Here is a 22,224-nt window from a genome sequence, read left to right as displayed (position 1 = left end):
TAATGCACTTATAAGGACTAAGAAAAAAATCCAATGAAAGTTAAATATATAGATAATCTGCTAAAGTCTGTGATGTTACTCATATGTGTAAGCTTTCACTGGCCTAAGGTCTAACATTAAAGTTAAAGGTAGGAAAACAGATGCCAGCATTTTAACCAGAAAATTACCTCATTTCCTTTAGGAGTTATGTTAAAATATTTATATTTGTTATTATTATGAAGATATATATTGCATGACCATAACTGTTTTCCATATAGTAATTGTAATTTATATAAACACTTATCCATTTGTTCTGTGCTGTGGAATTTGATTTCTTTTACTTTTTTTGCATTCATTCCCTCATTAGACACTGAAAGAGTTTTATCAGGTAAGGAATTATTTCACTGCATGTTTTTTTTTTTAGCAATGAAGTAGTTGTAAAATATCATAGATAATTGGGTATAAGGTTGTGGTTCTTTTCATGATTACTTACTGTATTTTAAGACATTTTATGTATCTTAGTAGTTACTAAAATATGACATTTTTTTTTTCAGGAAATCCAGAGCTGTACTGTAGATCTAGGTATTACATCAGACAGCTCTAATCACCCTGACAACAAGAATAAGAATCGATACATAAACATTGTTGCTTGTAAGTAAAGGCATCACTTGGTGTTTTCTTTAAGAAATAATTATAGACAAATATAGATTTACATGTTTTTGGAGAGAGCAAAAATACCTCCACACTGAAAGCAGAGAAGAGGCAGTCTAGACGAGTGTTTAGAGGATAATTTCTTGCTCCAGCTGGTAAATGAGCCTACCAGGGGTGGGACCTGCTAGACTTGCTGTTCACAAACAGAGAGGGGCTGGTGGGAGGTGTGGTGGTCGGAGGCTGCCTGGGCCACAATGACCATGAAATAATAGAGTTTTCAATACTCAAGAATGCAAAGAAGGCCATCAATAAAACTTCTACCCTGGACTTCCGCAGGGCAGATTTTGGCCTACTCAGAAGAGTGATTCAGAGGGTACCTGGGGAAACAGCCCTTGAAACCAGAGGGGTCCAGGAGGGATGGACGTGCTTCAAGAAGCAAGTCTTGAAGGCACACGAGCAGGCTGTCCCAGCGAGCTGGTGGGGAAGACAGCCAGCCTGGCTGAACAGGGACATTTTAAAGGAAATTAGGGGAAAAAAGAGAGCTTATCAACTATGGAAAAAAGGGCTAGCTTCTCATGAAGAGTTTAGAAATATAGTTAGGTCACATAGAAAGAAAACTAGAGAAACAAAGACACTATTTGAACTCAATCTAGCCACTTCTGTTAGGGTTAACAAGAAGTGCTTCTACAAATACATCATTAGCAAAAGGAGGGGCAAGGAAAACCTCCATTCTTTGTTGGACGTGGTCCAACCTAGTCACCAAAGATGAGGAAAAGGCTGAGGTACTTAACACCTTCTTTACCTCAGTTTTCAATAGTAAGACAGGTTGTCCTCAGGACAAGTGGCCTTTGGAGCTGGTAGACAGAGACAGAAAGCTGAAAAGCCCCCCTGTAATCCAGGAGGAAACAGTTAGCAATCTGCTGAGCCACTTAGATCCTCACAAGTCCATGGGACCAGATGGGATCCATTCTAGGGTGATGAGGGAGCTGGCAGAAGAGCTTGCCAAGCTGCCCTTCATCATTTACCAACAGTCCTGGCTCTCTGGGGAGGTCCCAGATGATTGGAAGTTGGCAAATGTCATGCCAATATACAAAAAGGGCTGCAAGGAGACCCGAGAAACTCCAGGCCTGTCAGCCTGACCTCAGTGCCTGGCAAGGTTATGGAGCAGATCATCCTGAGTGTAATCATGCAACACCTACAGGATGGACAAGAGATCAGACCCAGCCAGCACAGGTTTAGGAGGGGCAGGTCCTGTCTGACCAACCTGATCTCCTTTTATGATCAGGTGACTCACCTGGTGGATGAGGACAAGGCTGTGGATGTGTCTATTTGGATTTCAGCAAACCCTTTGACATCATCTGCCATAGCATACTCCTGAAAAAGCTGGCAGCCTACGGCTTGGACAGGGGCACTCTGTGCTGGGTTAAGAACTGGCTGGAGGGCCGGGCCCAGAGAGTGCTGGTGAACGGGGCTGCATCCAGCTGGCGGCCGGTCACCAGTGGTGTCCCCCAGGGATCAGTGTTGGGTCCAGTTCTGTTTAATATCTTTACTGATGATCTGGATGAGGGGATTGAGTGTACCATTAGCAAATTTGCAGATGACACCAAGTTGGGAGGGAGTGTTGATCTGCTGGAAGGCAGGAGGGCTCTGCAAAGGGACCTGGAAAAGCTGGAGGGTTGGTCTGATTCCAACGGATGAGGTTCAACAAGGCCAAGTGCTGGGTCCTGCACTTTGGCCACAAAAACCCCCTGCAGTGCTACAGGAATGGGCTGCCCACGGAGGTGGTGAATTCACCATCCCCGGAGGTTTTTAAGATGAGACTGGATGTGGCACTTAGTGCCATGGTCTAGTAACCATGGCAGTGTTGGATCAAGGGTTGGACTTGATCTCAGAGGTCTTTTGCAACTTGGTTGATACTATGATTCTATGATTCTAAAGCTCCTCTTTAACAAAGTGCTTGGAGAGGAGTAGCATGAGATTTCACCGCTCTTCAGGTTAGTCCTCTGACATTCTTCTACTTTGATGAGCATATGTTTTCAAGACATACTTGTGTCTTCTGCAATGACTCAAAGGAAGTTGGGAGGTTTCATTATAATGCCATTATAGAGCCAAAGAAGCTGTGTTTTGAATACCAGAATTAATCCATCTTTGATCTAGAATAATGATGATTTATCCTCTCTAGAATCTTCACAATCCCTGCATATATTTACTGACACATATAAACATAAAATGTACTGGGTTTATGTTGTGTTGTGCTCTGCAACAGTGGAACAGGACAGCTTCATTAGCCAGCACATACTTTTTGTCATTGCATCACTCTCCCAGATTTTTATTCTCTGAAACACATCTATTCAATTTTGTTAATTTCTCTTTGAAGCTTTTGCCTCTGGGCTTTTGATTATTTTGGTGGCTCAAAACATTTGTTTTAACTTCCTATAGCATTTCAACTTTGTTCTGATTACAAGAAGCTCTAAATTAAATCTACATTCAGCATTCAGCATCACTAGAGCTTAATAGAAAGAGACAGTCAGCCCCTCTGGCAAAAGACAATGTAAACCAGCATAATCCCATTCCACCTAGCTAAAGATATCCCTAGATGGACAAAAAGTCAGGAATTCTCCTCTGCCACTCTGTTTGTAGCAGATCGTACAAAAGGTGCCAGCCCAGCAACTTTTTTATCAAAGGGTAGTGCATAGGTAGCTTAGGGCAGCTGAAGCAGCAAGAATTGTCCTCTGTAACTGACTCAAGTTCTTACAATCAGTGCAGGCTGCAGAAAGTTTCAGCTTGCCCTGGGGTTGCCACTGCTGAAGTTCTTCAGCTGACCAGTGTTTTTTCAAGGTCTCATTGCTCTCCAGTGCCCGCTCTTTTAACCTGGAATTAATGTGCCTCGATACTGGTGCCTGCTGTCATTTTAAGACATCCCACTCTGCAGATTTGGCAGTCATGACACAGGACTTAGGAAAAACCCATACAGCCTCAATAAGCAGCAGATAGAGGCTGTGGGGGAAACACATCACAGTGCCTAAAATGACCCAAGGTGCTGCTGTTCAGGCAACTAGATTCTGAATCCCTTCAAACTTTAGATTAATTAGTTTATTTTTCTACAACTAGAATTCTGAATCTGATTCGTACCTAAGCAGAGGATGTTTGCATGTGTGATTGTTTCTTTATTAATCTTATGTATTGTAAAAATACATTTCAGTATTTGTAAGGGCATTTCTTGTAGAAGGAATATAATTCTTACAGAAAACTGCTTATTTTCTCCACTTTTTTTACTACAGATGATCATACTAGGGTTAAATTAGCACAACTTGCAGAAAAGGATGGAAAACTGACTGATTACATTAATGCCAACTACGTTGATGTAAGTGCCTTTTTCTATCTGCTGGCCTATTCATCTGTTAACCTTTTCTGTAAGAAAATTATCTATGGAGATGAACAGATTTAATATTTAAAAAGGATCACAGTGCTACATATTTTGTTAAAAAAAATTTTCATAGTCCAAGTTAAGCCTACAAAGTTAAAGCATGGGTAAAACTCCAAAATCTTTCTTGAATCACTAAGCTGCAGCTTTTGAAGGGTGTTTTGAAACAAAAAATGTTCTGTCACTGAGTCATTTTAGAAGTATTTTTCATCTGAGTGGTTAATTCTTCTGTCTGAGATAATCTCATGAGAGGAAGATACTGTTTGGCAAAGAGCCTCACCAAGGCCCCATTACCAGTTTTTATTACCTAGTTATTTACATGTTAATGGTCTTGATTAATTTTTTAAACTACTATCATAACAGATGTCTCATAATCATTATGTCAACATTCTGCCAGAGCATGGGCACTTGAACATGTATATCCTATTTGTTGGAATGATAAACATTGACATAACAGTTGTATTCATATGTCATGCGGTACCACAGGGTTTCTGTGATTTTGGATAGTTACAAATTTAAAAGTGCTTAAAAGCTTTTGTGAGTCTTTAAAAATAGATATATAAAATGTCATGTACTCCTCCCAGCCTCCTTTTGCTCATGGACAGTGATTTGACAAGTGTCATTTGTTGTATTTCAATTTAGGGCTACAACAAGCCAAAAGCCTACATTGCAGCTCAAGGGCCACTAAAATCAACAGCGGAAGATTTCTGGAGAATGATATGGGAACATAACGTAGAAGTTATTGTGATGATAACTAATCTCGTTGAGAAAGGAAGGGTATAAGTATCTTTGTCTGTTATTTATTTATCTGATGTTGATAGATCTACCTGTAGCAAACTCCTGTCTCTCTTTAAAAAAACTGGTTTAGGCATTTACTGAGCAAAGAACAATAGTTTGTAGTAGTTGCTTGTGCTGGGATTGGCCACAGAAGTATAAAGTTGAGGGTTTATAGAATGAAACTAAAGAATAGGTTCAATAAGTCCTTGAAAATAACTAACTAAAACTAACTAGTTTTAACTTAAAAAAAAAAAAAGTCTTATACTGAAGAAAGGACTTTTTGTATATATGAGTGGACAGACTGTGGAACCTTGTCCTGTGTTTGCTAGCAACCAGCTTGCCATCGTGCTCTTTCTCAGGGTTTCCTTGCACCTGAGAAAGATCCTGGAAAGGAGAAGAACATAGTTCAGGTGAACTCTTCTGGATATTCACTAACAGCTCCCTGTTAACATCCCATGGGACCCACAGTTCCTTTCCTACTACATGACTAGATACATGTTTGGCCAGTGAGACAAGATGAGGTCAAACCCCATCACAAGGTGTGTGTTCCTCTGGTCATGTGATGGGAGTACCCTGGGATCACATTAGGAGATATTGCATCACACTTGCCAAACACTGGCAGCAATGCCTACAATGAATGTAAGTCTTGTCATACGACCTATAAAGCATCTATCAGATGATACAGACACAGCAATTGCAGAACAAGGGCTGTACTCAATACCCCTTCATTTATAACAGCATTCAATAAACATGCGCTCCTCTATATGACTTCCCAACCAAAACACTGAATGTCACGGCTCTCTACTCTATATTATGATCATACAGAGGCTCACTCTCACCCTTGCTGATCAGATATAAATATACCCTGCCTATACTATAAACTAATCAGAAGCCACATACAACTCTACTGACTTGAATGTTTTCCTGGTTGTCCTACAGATCATGTTAGTTTCTTTAGTTTTAAGAGTGCCTATAGAATGGCAATTTCACCATTATTAGAGTCCTTTAATTCTGATAGTATGATTTAAACCTCTTTTTTTGAGTATTCCAAATAAGGAGTGTCTTTGTGCAGCCATCTCTCTTTATAATGCAAATAATGTTACTTGTTCTGCACAAAAGATCATGTTTAATATAAACTGGATATATTGAGAGTCTCTATATGGTTTTGTGCTTGACTGTGTTTGACTTAAATTGGAACGTTTCAGCTTGCTAGTTTGACATTTTGTTTTCTTTTTCTCTGGTTTTCATTTGCTTTCTAAAAGAGAAAATGTGACCAGTACTGGCCTGCTGAAGGTAGTGAAGAATATGGGAACTTCTTGGTTACTCAGAAGAGTGTTCATGTACTTGCCTATTACACTGTGAGGAATTTTACTGTTAGAAACACCAAAATCAAAAAGGTTTGTGGCATTCTGAAAACACAGGTGGGAAAAAGGAAATGTTAAAAGTTACTCAGAATATTTTTAAGGAAGTTGGCAGCTCTTTTCTGCTGTATATGTAAAGCCAAGTTCTGTGGATCTCAGCCAGCCAAGTTGCTTGTCCACTTCAGTTAATTTGACCAGATCAACCAACTGAAAAGACACTGGCCTGTAGTACTGGTGTGATGTAGGACTGTCAGGGAAAAAGCAGTGATAACATTGCAGAGCTGATGTGGACTTCACCTGGCTGGGGAGCAGGATGATACATTTGCAAAAAGAGAGCAACTAGAAGAAAATGTTGTATGAATTGAATTATCTACCTCAGCTCTCCATTTTCCTTTTTTAAGGACAGGTGAATCCAGACCTTGTTTTATTGTAATCAGAACTAACATGCTCTCAGCAGTGTGATGTTGGTTACTTTGAGGGGGATTCTGAAAACTAAATTTATTCCAGCCACATAAATGTCTGAGACATTTAGTCTCTCTCTCTCCTAATGTATAATTAATGCATAACATGCAGCATTTACTTATAATGAATTTATTCTGCCTATTTTAGGAAAAAATATTTGAATGAGATCAACTACTTTCTGAATGTATTCCTGCCTCTGAGTTACCATTGAGGGAGGGAGCTTAGAAAAGCAGCCTACAGAAGGCTGTTTGCCTTGTAGATCACTAAAGCTGGGTGAGATGAATCCTACTCCTTCTGTTCACCCAGCAGAGGAGCAGAGTGGCATAAAGAGCTGGTGACTCTTAAGAGCATCTGTAATTTATTATCCCTCCAGTGCTCTTAATCTTTCTCTGTGGCTTTCTAAGGGGCAGTGCCAGGTCATTTTTCCAGTCAGTGCACAAGTTGATGGGACAGAAGCACTGGCCCTTCCTCTTTTTTTTGAAAGCTGGAATATTCAAAGCCAAGTGGCATGCTTTTAGCTAAATAGGGAACAATTACATTTCAACAACTATCAGATACAAAAATAAAACTATGAAGATATGGCTGCTTATGTATGGAATTATTTTTCTGTTGCAGGGTTCCCAGAAAGGGAGGTCTAGTGGACGTATAGTAACTCAGTACCATTATACCCAGTGGCCTGACATGGGTGTTCCAGAATATACACTGCCTGTTCTCACCTTTGTGCGGAAGGCGTCACATGCAAAGCGCCACGCCATCGGGCCTGTTGTGGTTCATTGCAGGTGTGGTTTTTACTGCTGTAAGGTTCACTCCACTTTTGTTTTGCAGAAAAAAAGAATTTTTCAGTGGTGGGCTAAGCAGATTTCACTCTCACATTTAACAATTCCTGATGGAATAAGATTAATTTCTTAGCAGATATTTCTCTCCTTGGTAAGGCCAACTAATCAACTGTCTGTGCCACTTCTACAAATCTCTGTAAACAAGATGAAGCTGCTCTGCACTGTATTCTTTTTTTTTGCAAAAATGCTTTTACTTTTTTGCACATTTCTATACTACTCTCTTGAATGCTATGAGCTTACTAGATACATATATCGCAAAAATTGTTTCATTTCTGCAAAAACATTGTTAGGATGTTTTTGGCTTGTGCTTTCTTTGGTGCAGGGATATTCTGTAATCCTAAGAGGAGCTCTGTCCACAAGAGAAGACTCACTCTATTCCTGTCTGAACTACAACTCCGCTGTTTTTAACATTACTTTGGGCTGTAGCAGTTGTTGGCAATGGAGGAGCATTCTGGGGAATGGTTTGAGGTCTGCATGTACTGCAGTGTGCAGGCAGGTGTTCTGTCAGTGCTCACTAAAACTGGCAGCTCAGGGAAAATTGGTTAAGAAGGGTTTGTAGGGCCTGGAATGACTTCACAATGCCCGTGAAGGACCGGGTTATTGTAAAATATATAAGCAGGTTCTGGTTTTCCACTGTAGTACCTCACCTTTGATGGAACATTTGGAAAGAGAACCTCCTCATGAATTCTGTCCTTCTGGAGCTGACTCTGAGGAAGCCAACAGGTAAAGTCTCCTCACAAATGCTGAAAATGAAGATATTTTATTTGTGGGATGATCTAATCTGACTGAAATATGTTTTTAGCTTGGAAAATGAAAATTCCACATTTTGTTGTTCTGCTGCTATCTACATCCTGTTTTTCATGTGAAATTCAAAATAGCCCAAAATGTCAAGTCTGAGATTGCTGAGAGATCAGCAATACATTATGAGTCAATTAAACTGAGTTTTTAAAAGGTGACCATTGGTAAGTTGTGTGGCTTCAGTCAGACCTCTCCATTGGGTCATAGATGTAACTCATCTCCATCTGTACAGCTTTTAGCTAACCTGATCCCGTGCACTATCGACTATCAAAGGAGTGATCTCATGTTAGAAATGTAACTTTTATTTATCTTTACAGGCTCTATTGAAGACACAGATGATGAGCTTCATTAAACTTATTTTAGCTATTTTTATGTTTTGATACTTTCCATGTTTTGTCTTGCATTACAAGTACAGATGGTATCTGGTAATCTATCTTTGTGCCTAACAGTGTATTAATAACAGTGTATTAATAACCTGGACCTTCCAGTTTCATATAATGTTTATTTACACAGTTTATTACAGCAATCTGAGCTCACACTACCTATGCTTTGTGCTGCATCTGTGGAAGGAATGAGATGACTGAATTAGTGTGTATGGAGTAAGCTTGGATCTGCCTGTAAGGACCGTGCAGACCCAGCACAGTGCTGCTCTCAAGTTACATGTATCAGTATACATAACATTAATTCATAACTTAGAAGGGAATTACAATTTACTAATTCCCATGTATGACTAGATCACAAAAACTGTCCTCTTAATCTTGTACTTCCTACCCAGATATTTTATGAAAGAAAAGGTTGAGTTTAATATTATGATACAGCTGGTTTATGCTAAATTAATCAGAGTACATAACAGGAATTAGTTTATTAACCCTTTCTTTTCCATTTTACCTTTTTAAGAAGGGTTTCAACCATTCCTTGCCATCTCTTAGCTCTATCTGAAGAGCTCTTAAGCTTTTTCCTTTTACAGATATACTCAGCAGCTCTTCCATTCCCAGGGGTTTTCCTCAGTCCAGTATCTTTGAAATCTCCTTTACTTGTAATGGGTGGCATAATGCAACTTTGCCTTTAAATTGTGGTTTCAGCATAGAAGAATTTGAGCACATTAACTCTGCCCAGATGCTGACATATGCCACCCTTTCCAAGTATACTTGACAAAGTATCCTAAGGAATATCAGAAGCTTGAAAACTGCAGACCTGCAGGAAACCACTTCATTTTATTTCAACTGATAGTTTAAAAATCATTTGAGAAAATTACCTTTAGATCTATTCTTGCACAGAGAAAAATATTATTATCAGCCTTGAAGTTTTGGCAAAGTATGTATAGAGCAAAATAAATTCATTTGTTGAGGAAAACCTTCCCTATGCAGCAGTTTGTTGAAAAAGCTATGGGTAAGGAACAGTTCTTTTCATTAGTGTTTTACTTCAGGCTCAAGACTATTTTTTTGTTTTATAGTGCTGGTGTTGGAAGGACAGGCACATACATAGTGTTAGACAGCATGCTGCAGCAAATTCAGCATGAAGGGACAGTCAACATATTTGGATTCTTAAAACACATACGTACCCAAAGGAACTACTTGGTGCAGACTGAGGTAAGAATGAAATGTAAATAGTGTGAGACTATTACAAACTATTTCTGTTTTTAGGAGGAGAGATTGTCCAGTCCTCTTTTCGGCACCACCAGACAGACTGGCAGCCAGTCACCAGACTGGATTTTCCCTTTTGTTTCCCAAGGTTTTATAAAGACATCATTCTAGGCTTTCTTAGAGCAATGCACTAGAAATTACCTATCTGTTGGTTCTTGTCTATTTTTTAGGAAGGACTCAGAAGGAAGTCTATATAAAACATGCTTCTTGCAGTAGTGCTTTCTTGGGAGGACTTGCATTTTTGTCATGCAGTTTCTTAAGGAAACACCATTGTCAGGTGTTTAGATCTTCGCTGAACCTCATCAAACAGTTTATATTAGGGAATAAAACATAGAAGAAAAGCTGTTTTAGACAGAAGGTTATCTATAGATGCTTTAAACTGAAGATTATATGTAGAATAGTGAAAGACCAAGAGAAGGCAATAAGGGCAACAGCAGGACATTTGAAAGTCTACTTCAGGTTTCAAGAATAGGTGGTTAGATTCCCCAGTACCTTTCAATAGAATAAAAGGTAATCAACAGCCAGGGCACCTGTTTCAAAGGATGTGAGAGAGAAAAAAGAGGATAACCATAGGAACTGGGGGTAGGAATGACTGGAAAATTTGACTCAAGGCTATGCTTGCATTTTTAATTCTATTCTGTTAACACAAGACATCACAAGTGGTAAGGATTTGGTACTGTATTATATCACCTATATATATATATATATGTATACATATATATTACAAGTGTAATTCTCAGTTGTGCTTGTAAGTGTCTACTGTCACTGCAGAGGGACAGTTATCACTATAGGGGATAACACTTGAGAAACCTCCCCTGTGAAGAAACACTGACCACATCAGAAGTGGCAGCTTAACCAGAGGTAGCCAGGGGAATCTGAAAGTGATGAGAGTTCACATTTGGTTTTCTTTTCCTAGGAGCAATACATCTTCATTCACGATGCATTGGTTGAAGCAATACTCAGTAAAGAAACAGAAGTCCTTGAGACTCACATTCATGCCTATGTTAATGCTCTCTTGATACCTGGACCAACAGGAAAGACCAGACTGGAGAAACAATTCAAGGTGAGCTCTCTGAGATAGTAACATGAAAATCTTTAGGTTTGCAAGCCTGAATTACATGAAAGTAGGTGTCTCAATACAACTTCCATTAGCTTTCTGAACACAACTTTCATTAGTTACTGAACCTAAATTCAGATTAACTTAACAAATGCATGCAGTCAGTTGGGACAGAAGAATTACTTGCATACTCTTAAACAAAGAATCTACAAAAAAATTTAAAAAATAGGCCTGTGAGTAAATTTTGGAAGTTCTAACTGCATGCCTTTGCAGGAAGATCTCAAAGGTAAAACAACAGTCTGGAAAGATGTCATGAGCTACATTGTTCAATCAGTGTATTCCCCTCAGTGTACATCACTGGTTAGAAGACAGACTCCACCTTCAAAGACAGTTTTATTGATCTAAGGTTCAAGAGGCATTTGAACTGCTGAGAACAGTGAAGAAAAAAATTCTGATGACTTGCTAAGTAGTTTAGCCAGATAACTAGATACCGAAAGTTAAGAGAGACACTGAACCTGCAATATGTGCACGCTTCTGTTTAGTGCAACTTGTGAAGGAATGGCTTTTGTCTAGTTACCTGACTTCTTTTACATTTCATTGTTTCAGCTACTGAGCCAGTCTAACACACAGCAGTGTGATTATTCAACTGCACTCAAACAGTGTAACAGAGAAAAGAACCGGACTTCATCTATCATTCCCGGTAAGTTTGTTCAAATTGTCTTCTCTGGGTGGCAAAATAGTTATGAACCTTGTGCGTCAAACCTTCAAAATTTCCTCAACAAGAACTGAAGACATCTGCATTGGTGTGGAACAATGTTCAGTAAAGTACTTATACTGAAGAAGTGATTTAAGAATTACACATAGAAAAACAAAATAGATGGCTGGATAGCACTTCAATGATAAGGATTGATGGAGCTTAGTGTTATCATCACTGTGAGACGTGAAATAATTGCTGTAATGTTATAAGAGTCATTGCAACATACTTGCTAATTCATAACTTTTTTTACAGTGGAAAGATCTAGAGTGGGTATCTCATCACTGTCTGGTGAAGGGACAGACTACATCAATGCTTCCTATATTATGGTAAGTTAGTTAACATATTGGTGAAAAACAATGCATAGCTGTTTTCAGACCTGCCATATGTCTGAGTAAGGATGGCACAGTCCTGATTTTGAAAGTTCCTTTCTTCCATTATTCACTCTGCCTGAAAGAGTTACTTCCTCCAGGAAGTACTATTACCATTATTACTGGTTTTAAGTTTGGTTAAGCGCATTGCATTTTAACGATCTGTAGAAATAGAAATCCCATCATAGTTTTAAAACCTGGTAAAGCTAAATGCCACTTATGGAAGGATCTTTTGAGATAAACTGAAAGTGTTACTTAACAAGTTAGTTTTTAATGGCTGTACTGTGATTTACCTTCCTACCAGCTAATCTTACAAAACCTTTGCAACTAGCATAGCCCAAGATACCATAGCTCATCAGCTTTCCATTATCTTTTTGTTCTCTGGGTTTTCTTCAACATTTTGCCTTTCATTAGCTGAGAGGGAGGAGTTAATGACTCCTGGACATTCAGGAAAGAGATGGGAAAGCTCTCTGCAGTGGTATATGTACATGATCCCTCATCAGGTGCATTAATGCAAAGGAACTCTGTGGTAATAAGTTAATTTGAGACAAATTAAGAAACTGCTTGGAATTTTTGCAGATCTTTCAAGTATTCTTATACTTGCTTCAGGTAGTCAGCTCCTCTAGAATTCTGGATAATGTATTTTTATTCTGAGTTCGCTGTTCAAGTCTCCTCTGATCTCCTTTGTCCTTTTTTTTTCATAATTTTTTAAAGTTTTAAAAATTATTTTGGTGTTATTGAATTTATTCTTTTCATGTGGAAAACACTGCATTGGAAGTTTTATTTTTCTCTAATATTTTCAGGAAGCCAAATAAGACACAATTGTGTAATGTATTTTCTAGACTTCTGGTCCACCAGAAGCTTCCCTTAAGCATTAATAGTTGGGCATCAATTCCGAGTCTGTTGATTTTTTTTTTTTTTTTGCAGGGTTATTATCAAAGTAATGAATTCATCATTACCCAGCATCCCTTACTACACACTATCAAGGATTTCTGGAGAATGATATGGGACCATAATGCCCAGCTAATAGTCATGCTTCCTGATAGCCAGAATATGGTGAGTTTTGTGGCTGATGGTTATGGGTTTATGTATGAATTTTACTAGTATTACCATTTTGAAATATGCAGGACACGAGAAAACAACTTGGATTTTGAAAAAAAAAAACCAAAAACATTTAAAAATTAGCAATACCAAACTGAGCGTAAAATCCCCAAATCATCTCATGGAAATCTACGTATCCTTATCTGGACAGACTGTGATTGGCCAAGAGCAATTGTGGCCAAGCATTCTCTCACATATAAAAGAAGCCCCTGGGGAGCATGAGTGGCTGGGAGCACTGCCAGCAGGGTGGGCACACCCTGGGACAGCAGTTCTTGCAGAAGAGTGTGCAGGAAGGGCACTGAAGCCCTGCCAGCTTGACCAGAGAGCAGTGGTACCTAACCAGGAAACAGCTGTGGCTTCTCTGAGCTCTGCATCCACCTCAACTGGAATCCTACTCTACCTTCCATGAAACGTATCTCACAGGCAGACAGGACACATGGCATGGAGGTTTCCCTATCCACCTGACCAGTTTGGTCATTCAAACTATTACAGGATTTTCTTAAAAAAACCCAACTCTCTTCATCATTTCTGCTGTCAAACAGAAAGGATACCCTCATGAGAACTTCTGTCTGCACTTTCAGATAATCTCAAGACCACTCAAGTGCTACCTGTAGGCTCCTGTGTTACAGTACCAGCTAAGTTTGTCCTGTGGCCATGGCCTGTGCACAGCACAGCACAGCACAGCACAGCCTGAAGGCCGGGCTGGATGCAGGGCATAGTGTAGCACAGCACATTGACTGCTATGTGGATCCACAGGGTACAGTGGCCTTTGGTCAGGATCACTACAGATATGTCTTAAAACCATCACTTGCCATGATTGTAATCCCGCTCGAGTTTTGATTTGTCAGTCTAAATCTAGTTGGCTGGAATGATAATATATGTGGCATAGTATTTATTATGTTGGATTTTGTATTTTAAGAGCTCAACATTACTTACCTTTATGTCTCCTTTTTTTTTTTTTCCTGGAGGCTGAAGATGAATTTGTATACTGGCCAAACAAAGATGAGCCTATAAACTGTGAGAGTTTCAAAGTCACTATGATTGCTGAAGAACACAAGTGTCTGTCTAATGAGGAGAAACTCATCATCCAAGACTTTATTTTAGAAGCTACACAGGTAACACTGTCATAAACTTATAACTTGATTTGTTAAAGATGATGCCTACATTTTGTTACATTTTCTATGGTAAATGAGTGATAAAAATCCATGCCCTAGAAACACCCATAGAGGAAGTAACCTCTATAGGTAACATAATAATATGGGGAATAAGGTACTCCAACTTCCACCACAGTGGGATTCTGTATCTGGAGGCTGAAGCCAGTCTGGACCAGAGTGAAGGAAAAGAATAAAGACAATATTTTATTGATTTATGTTTGGGGTTTTTTTTCTCATTTAGGATGACTATGTACTTGAAGTGAGGCATTTTCAGTGTCCAAAATGGCCAAATCCTGATAGTCCTATTAGTAAAACTTTTGAACTGATCAGCATCATCAAAGAGGAAACTTCCAACCGTGATGGGCCCGTGATTGTACATGATGAGTAAGAACTGCAGCTTTCTGTTTGTTTTGATGTTTTTCTGTAGAACCATCATTTCACCTCATTTAGAGTGAAAGCTGCTGAAACAAGGCACAAAGTCTGCACTTAACAGCAGTGCTGCTGCTTCTGTTTCAGCTGTATCAAAAAGAGAAACATTTTTATTTTATCATATTTCAGTTTTTTCATTTTCGTACTTTGGATGGTTATCACATTGGAAAGGAAATCACTCAGGACCTCATTTTCTATTACTAAGAGAAGTAAGACTGTTTAGATGAGGCACCTTACCTTTCTCCAACTGTCAAATAATGGCAAAAAATAATGAAATGTTGAAATGCTGAAGGACCTGAGGCCTTCAAGATTTGGTTAGAAGGGTTAGAAGAGAAATAACTCTAAGTAAAGTTGTAGCCAGGTGCCATGAAAGTTTTGTTAAGCCCACTGCTGGGCAGACCTATTTCAGAAATTGCAAAGATCACAGAACAGAAATTCATCTTATCAGTTTACCCTGGATTTTGTATTTTCTCCATCTGTAAAACTTGATCCAGTTTCTAGAGATTTTTATTTTGTTTTGTTTTGTTTTACTTTACAAAGGCATGGAGGGGTGACAGCAGGAACTTTCTGTGCATTAACAACTCTGATGCATCAACTGGAAAATGAGAATTCAGTGGATGTTTACCATGTAGCGAAAATGATAAATTTGATGAGGCCTGGAGTCTTTACAGACATTGTAAGTAATAAGCAAAATGTGTGCATTTTTTTTCCTGTACATGACATTATTAGCATGCTTAGATCTTAGAGCAACATTACTGAACCACTAGCATCTTAGTTTCTGGAAGAATTATTAAAAACGGTCTTCCAGAGGTGCTGCAGTGGACCTGTTCCAAAACAAAGAATTTCCTGTGAAAACCTGTTTTGTGGTTATCAAGTGGTGATATTCAAAATGCAGAACTGCTGCCATCATCATAAAATCTGCATTATGTCATGCAAATTAAGGTTTTAGTTCATCAGGAATAAATCTGTGCTCTGGGTAGATACTAAAGTAGTTACCTTAGTTTTCCGTTTCAGGAGGGACCTTAATCTTTCATGATCTATTGAATGGTCACTTGACACCGTTGTCACTGTGCTTGCAGAAAGGAAAAAAAAAAAAAAGCTTGAAAAGTATAAAGTATAATAAATAAGAATCATTTGCTAAGGCGGTGTCCTACAAATAAAAATTCATCACAGAAATGAAAATTATGAACCCCGCCTCTTTGGTCATATCATTACACATCTGACTGCTAGAGTTACAAATGAGTGTAATAAGCAGAACACTTTAAGAGTGAAATGTTAGGGTTAGCATTATCAAATTTTTGGCAGCAAAAACAGGACATAACACGGGATTGACTAATGTGTCCGCACCTTGCCCTGCCTGTGTAGCCCAGAGTGAGGAGACAGGCAGACAATGGAGTGAAAGTTGAACTCTTTCCACCTCAGCAGAAACATCAGGACCTTTTACTCCTCTTGCCCTAGGATCCTCGAGCAAATACCTAGGTCCTTTATCTCAGATTTCCAGATTCCCATCCTCTTATTTCAGATTTTCAAATCTGTGACTCTTTCTACCCTGTATCTCTTAGCCCAAGCTAATAGTTCAGACCCCAAACCCCACCCTATTTAGTCAGTCTTACTGTTCCTCAGTCTTTCCATTACAGAAATTCTTTACTCTTACATACCCAAAATATTCCTCTGCCCTTACAGAGCAGCCACCATCAGCACAGCCTTTGCTGTGCCTGCTCTCCCTGCACAGGCCATCCCAACTGTTTCCTCATTCCCAGCCCATACTGCAGTCCAGCTGGCTTCTGGCACTCCCCATTTCCCATGCATCCAGCTGAGACTCTCTGCCCCTTCTTGGACATTGGCCTCCTTGATGAAACTTCTCACAGAGTCTTATCTGTCTTTCTACCCCCTTATTGCTGGCAGGATCTTCAAAAACAGGAAAAGTAACTGCAAGCACCAAAAAGAAAAAAGAAAAGAAAAAATCTTCCTGGGTAGAATTCAGATGACAAAAAATTGCAAAAAAAGCCAACAGGCAAACAGTAGCCCTAATCCTGACCCCAGATTTGTAACTGACTTTAACAAGGATCAGATTCAGCATATTATATTTCTTTAAAAATAAAACTTTCTCCCCTACCTGTGCTGTGTTCCCCGATGTTGTGCTTTACATCATGTACAGGGGGAACCATTAGTCATAAAATCAATAAAACTGCTAAGTAACATAATAAATTGAGGAGCACAGTTGTGCTCCCTGTGCACAGATGTGAGACTGACACATCAGCTGTTAATTAATTTTGACTGTATCCTCTTTTCCTCTGCAGGAACAGTACCAGTTTCTGTACAAAGCTATTCTCAGCCTTGTCAGCACAAGGCAAGAAGAAAATCCTTCGGCATCTATGGACAGTAATGGCTCAGCTTTACCTGATGGAAATGCAGCTGAAAGTTTAGAATCTTTAGTTTAATTAACACATCAAATTAAACATACACATTGCTACATCACACCAGTCACACCTGGAGTTTACCTTTATTATTTTCAGTTTTATACTTTGGGTGGGGAAAATCTGTGCAGTCTCTATATATATAATCAGACCCCAACCATTGCTCAAACCAACAGTCTTTTCTGTTTCATACAACTTTACTGTGGAACTCTTATCATTAACAATGTGTGCCTTTTCTTGAAAGATTTCTTGTAATACGTTGTTATGTCTGGACTAACTTGATTGACTTTTACAGTGTTTCTAAGAATTGAATTGTGGTATGATTTTTTCAGTATTAGTTTTTTGATTTATCTGGCTTTACTTTTAACTTAAAATTACCATATTTATAGATGTTAGGGAAATCCTCAATTACAAACATGTAATGGGTTTAGTATTTGATCTATTCGCTGTATTTATAACAATTTACATTTGCTAGAAATATAACTTTTAATATAGTAGAATGTAAATAAAATACTCTTCTACATAACATTCAACATTTTAAGACTTCAGTTAGACATTTAGAATGGTAATCTGATACTTACTGTAAATACTGCTACTTCTGTAGTGATCCATGGACCAAATTTATATTTATAATTGTAGATTTTTATATTTTACTACAGAGTCAGTTTTCTAGTTCTGTGTAATTGCCTTGTTAAAATGTTGTAGTCAGTATGTTTTTATTTTAACAAAATCCTATGATATATAATTGTGCATCTTAAGCAATTTACCTTCAAATAGCTGCATGTGATTTTAACTTTTTGTGGGAACTAGAAATCACTTGTTTTGAAATGAGAAGTTTTTATGAGAATAACACTGTATTTGGCATTGTTAAATTGTTTTTACCTATGGCATTGCAAAAAATAAATATAAATATTACAGTCTGTGCTGAGCAGTCTTCCACATACAGTACAGTTCACTATACTTCCACACAGCCTTCACTGTCATGTAGTAGAGCTTTTACTTACAAGAATAAGGACTTATGGGTGACCTGCAGATGGCTGCAATTCCCATGGAATCTGCGAGTTCAGGAGACACTCATGGAAAACTTTTATGTTATTTAATCTCTGCTCCATTCCCACATGTACCCTCAGCGACCACATTAACTCCTTCTTTGGCCTCTCCTTGCTCATCTCCCACTCTGGTCACTCACAGGTTAATGGGCTATCCCACTGCCTTAGCTGCCCCCTCCCAAGACTTCTCGGTGCTGGCTTTGTTTCAGATCATTCATTCAGCTGTTGAGCTCTTTGCTGCCTCCTTTGGCAAGGCAACAGCCAAACTCTGGGAAGCAATAGAGCAAGTAATCACTGCAAGAACAAAAGCAAGTTGGCCACTGAATTATTTTCTGTAAGCTTCTGAACTGAGAAGAAAAAGATACTGATTGTACTGAAGGTTGCAGCACTGTGTTTAAAACAAACACAGGCTGTGAGAGCAACTATTTTCTCACTTTGGTACATACAGGTGCTACATAGAAATACTGGGAGCAGAGATACTGTTCTGGGGTAGAATGCCACAGAAACTAATGGATCCTATCTTAGATGAAAACTAAGCATAGGAAAAGATGGGCCTGATGTGGGCTTGGAGATTTTAGTTGACTGATTCCTTAACTGATTCCTAAAGTAGGGTTGTATGAAGGATCTCAGCATGTCAGCGGATAGATCTAGACCCCCTCAGCAGTGTGGGATTGATGATAGGTGAAGCTGCAATAAAGCCAAAATAAATTTAAGTTTAGAGGAATCCAAACAGCAGAAACTTTAAAAAATCGTTATACTGTTGATACATGAAACGAGCGTGAAGGTGCTAGACCAGGAGACAGAATGGCACAGAATGACAGAATACCTAGCAGTAAGAGAGAATTTTTCATACTCATTCTCTTTTATTAAAAATTAAATAATATCATGTAGACAAAACTCTGTATAACAGCATCACGGGGATGGTTAAGGTTGGAAGGGACCACTAGAGGTCTCATGTAACATCTAGTCCGTGTAACAGATAGGTGGGTTTTGGAAAACTGTGGTAAAATGTTAATGTGTTTGAATTCTCTTACACTTGACCACTTCTCTTTATAACCACAGCAGTACAGTCCCAGAGGTTATGGAGTGGCTGAATCCACTGGACTCAGGACCCCAGGGGTTTCCCCTTTCCTGCACATCAGAGCTGCATGCAGGACGATTCTCCTGTCTCAGCCCAGTGCCCCTGTGTGGGCCCAGCCAGGGAACATGCAGGGCACACACGTGCATACACACACACATGCTCACACACAGGGAGACATGCGTGCAGACACACACAGGATGGCAGAAACAGGATTCGTGACACAGAGAATAGTACTAGGATTTAAGGAGGCAGGACAGAGGGCAGTGGTCAGGCACAGGGCACAAATGGGCAAAGTACTGCCCAGCAACTGGCACACATATATGCAAACACCTTTTACCCTCTTCTCTCCTTTTCCCGTGCTTATAATTTCCCCATTCGCATTGGTCACTGTTACTTCAGCCGTCTCTATCTCTTTGCAGATAAACAACCTTCTTACTTAATTACCTTCATGGGTCTTAGTTTTCTTGCAGCCATACCCAAATGTGTAACATCGGATGCTGTCACGTAGATCATCTCAGTCGTACATAGTACTACCAACAGTTCTCTAGTATTTCTGGCCTTTCAAACTTTTCTTTCCAGAATGTCTCAAGCAGAGCTTGGCCTTCCCTCATATAACTCCCCATGATCCACCTGTGTAGTGGCACCAGACCTCATGGCACTCTTCCTAAAAACTGTCAGCTGCTTGCTCTTGCCTCTCCAGGAGCTTCCCCTGTGATGCCCAGCAGTTCTCAGGATCTGCACAGGTGGCTCAGCCTCAGGTAAGGAGTGCTAGCCATGTGCCTGCAGATAGAAGTACTCATCTCTTTAGTTCAAAGCCATAATTAGTTCATTGAGTAACTCAGAGGGAACCTACTTTTCTGAGGCAAGACATCTTTATTCAAAATATAAACATTTTACTATTTTTTTTTCCCTGTGGTCCTTGCCGTGCCTGCATATTTGCTAAATCTGAAATTCAGGAAGAACAGGACTGATATATGACTTGAAAGTGCAAGCAAACGTGATATATCTCTAGCTGAGTTAAATGCCTTTGAAGAATAGAATCTACAGTTATTTTCTTATAATATTTGTGGGGTTGGGGGGGGTAACAGAATGGGTGCATTGTCCCAAATGATACACATTTTTGTAAGACTGTTGAATTACACATACACATTCTTCACAGTGTTCAGGCACAAAGTTGGTGCATACAAAGGTGTGTAATGGTTGTGCTTTGAGAAAGAGAGTATCTTCTTTTTCCAAGTGGCCTGAGGGTTCTTTATCAGTTTCTCTAAAGCACTTAGATTGGCTGACACACTCCATTTGCACATCTGGTCTAACAGAGACAGCAATACTAAACAGTTTTGCTTTCCCATTCAAAAATTATACAATTTTTGATTTTCTAATCTCTAGGAGTGCCCATATGAGAAATCAGTTGTTATCTTATGGCCATTTTCAAATCATATTCCATAACCTCATTAGCAGATACTGTACTTCTGCAAATTAGCACACAACAAGAGAAACTACAGTGATCATGTGATACTTCTTCAGCCTTTTCTTTCAAAGAAATCTGGATTGTTGCCTCACATATCAAAATAAAAAGCATAAAATTGTCTTCTATTAATGTATTTACCATTTCATATAGTTGTATGTAAAAAGTAATTTTTAGGCCAATTAATTTTTCTATGTTTTTCAAGCCGCTATGGACCAAAAGCAAAAAAAGGACGCTTCCTTCCTAAAATCCAATCTTGATATAACTGTTCCTTTCAACCTAAATGTTTTGCAGACATTTTAAATTTATAATCCAAGGAATCAGCTGTCATTCAAGGTTTCTTCTAGAGATGTTTGTAATCACATTCATCATCTTAGCATACTGACAAGTTATTTAAAACATAAGTGCTTAGGGTAATCTCTTTACTCACACATATTGGTTCTGATCTAGAAAAAAAATAAGAATCGTAAAAAAAATCTTCTATAATCTTCAACTGTGATGGATTACAGATTTTAATAAATGCGTGTCAGTTCCTCTCTCAGACAAAGGCCATATTCTAATTAATTTTTTTTCTTGTAATCCAAGCTACAGACTCAAAAGACACGTAGCCTGCCTTTTCAAACTAGGTCAAGTGTGGAGAAGATGTTATGTATCCCCTGCAAGAAGTAAGATATTAATAAACAACATCAGTTTAAGATCTTTTTTTTTTTGACAATACTCCAAGTCATGTGTAACAAGGAAAACTTGATTAGTTAGAAATCATAGGTGAGTAGGTTAAAAAAAAAAAAAAAGACAAAAAAAGAAAAAATAATTTGCTAATATCAAACATCACCAACTGTTTAGTGATTGTGATGTTGAGATTTAATACCTATGGAAAAGCTTTACAATAATCAGTAATGAGTGATCAACAGTGGTCATAGCAAACTCATTGCTATCAGTACAGCAAATTAGCTAAAGACCTTTTTGTGGACTTCAAAGATCAGTTGACAAAAGTTGTTAGCAATGTTTTAGCACAGTGCTTTACCTGGCACAGCTCTTTGCTAAGTCCCAGGACAACGAGTAATTTCAGATGGGTTGAAATTTTCTGTGGTAAACATTTACTTCAAGACGAGTTGAGGAAAGGTAAACTTGTTTCTGTCTTAATCGTTCTGAAGCTTAAGCAAAGCAGGGCTGGGGAGAAGAGGAGCAATATTGTGTTGTTGCTTTTAGAAACAAAGACCCAACTACTAGCTAGGTCTGAAGTGTCTTGGGTTACAGCCTTAGTTTTCACTATTTCCCTGCAACAAGCCTCAGGTCTGACCATCCACTTCTCACAGGTTTGTGCTTTGTTGGGTTAGGGTCTTTCAAAGGGACAAGAAGGAAGAGAAATCTCTCTCAGAACATTTGACCACATTATGACTACTCCTTCCATTTCC

At 38.8% G+C, this 22,224-nt stretch overlaps 1 protein-coding gene across 5 annotated transcripts in view; it reads left to right on the top strand.

Annotated features, from left to right (window-relative positions):
* The window catches only part of PTPRZ1 (protein tyrosine phosphatase receptor type Z1), a 134,473-nt gene extending 116,339 nt beyond the window's left edge, over window positions 1–18,134 (top strand). For 2 of the 5 annotated variants that reach the window (XM_050324908.1, XM_050324909.1), the window contains exons 16-29: window positions 534–630; window positions 3,912–3,994; window positions 4,697–4,831; window positions 6,094–6,228; window positions 7,270–7,433; window positions 9,742–9,877; window positions 10,848–10,994; window positions 11,595–11,688; window positions 11,998–12,071; window positions 13,041–13,169; window positions 14,183–14,329; window positions 14,610–14,752; window positions 15,338–15,473; window positions 17,098–18,134. In XM_050324908.1, the coding sequence (XP_050180865.1) occupies window positions 534–630; window positions 3,912–3,994; window positions 4,697–4,831; window positions 6,094–6,228; window positions 7,270–7,433; window positions 9,742–9,877; window positions 10,848–10,994; window positions 11,595–11,688; window positions 11,998–12,071; window positions 13,041–13,169; window positions 14,183–14,329; window positions 14,610–14,752; window positions 15,338–15,473; window positions 17,098–17,238 (1,761 nt within the window). In that variant the 3' untranslated portion in view covers window positions 17,239–18,134. Of the gene's footprint in view, window positions 1–346; window positions 368–533; window positions 631–3,911; window positions 3,995–4,696; window positions 4,832–6,093; window positions 6,229–7,269; window positions 7,434–8,129; window positions 8,214–9,741; window positions 9,878–10,847; window positions 10,995–11,594; window positions 11,689–11,997; window positions 12,072–13,040; window positions 13,170–14,182; window positions 14,330–14,609; window positions 14,753–15,337; window positions 15,474–17,097 lie in introns of all 5 variants that reach the window. The other 3 variants (XM_050324905.1, XM_050324906.1, XM_050324907.1) reach the window with 3 other exon arrangements.
* The last annotated feature ends 4,090 nt before the right edge of the window (window positions 18,135–22,224 follow it).

The sequence above is a fragment of the Myiozetetes cayanensis genome, unplaced genomic scaffold (genome assembly GCF_022539395.1).
Source record: "Myiozetetes cayanensis isolate MyiCay16 unplaced genomic scaffold, myiCay2020 scf3, whole genome shotgun sequence".
Lineage (NCBI taxonomy): Eukaryota > Metazoa > Chordata > Aves > Passeriformes > Tyrannidae > Myiozetetes > Myiozetetes cayanensis.
Note: the sequence above shows the minus strand (reverse complement) of the source record. Positions and strands in the feature narration are given on the sequence as shown.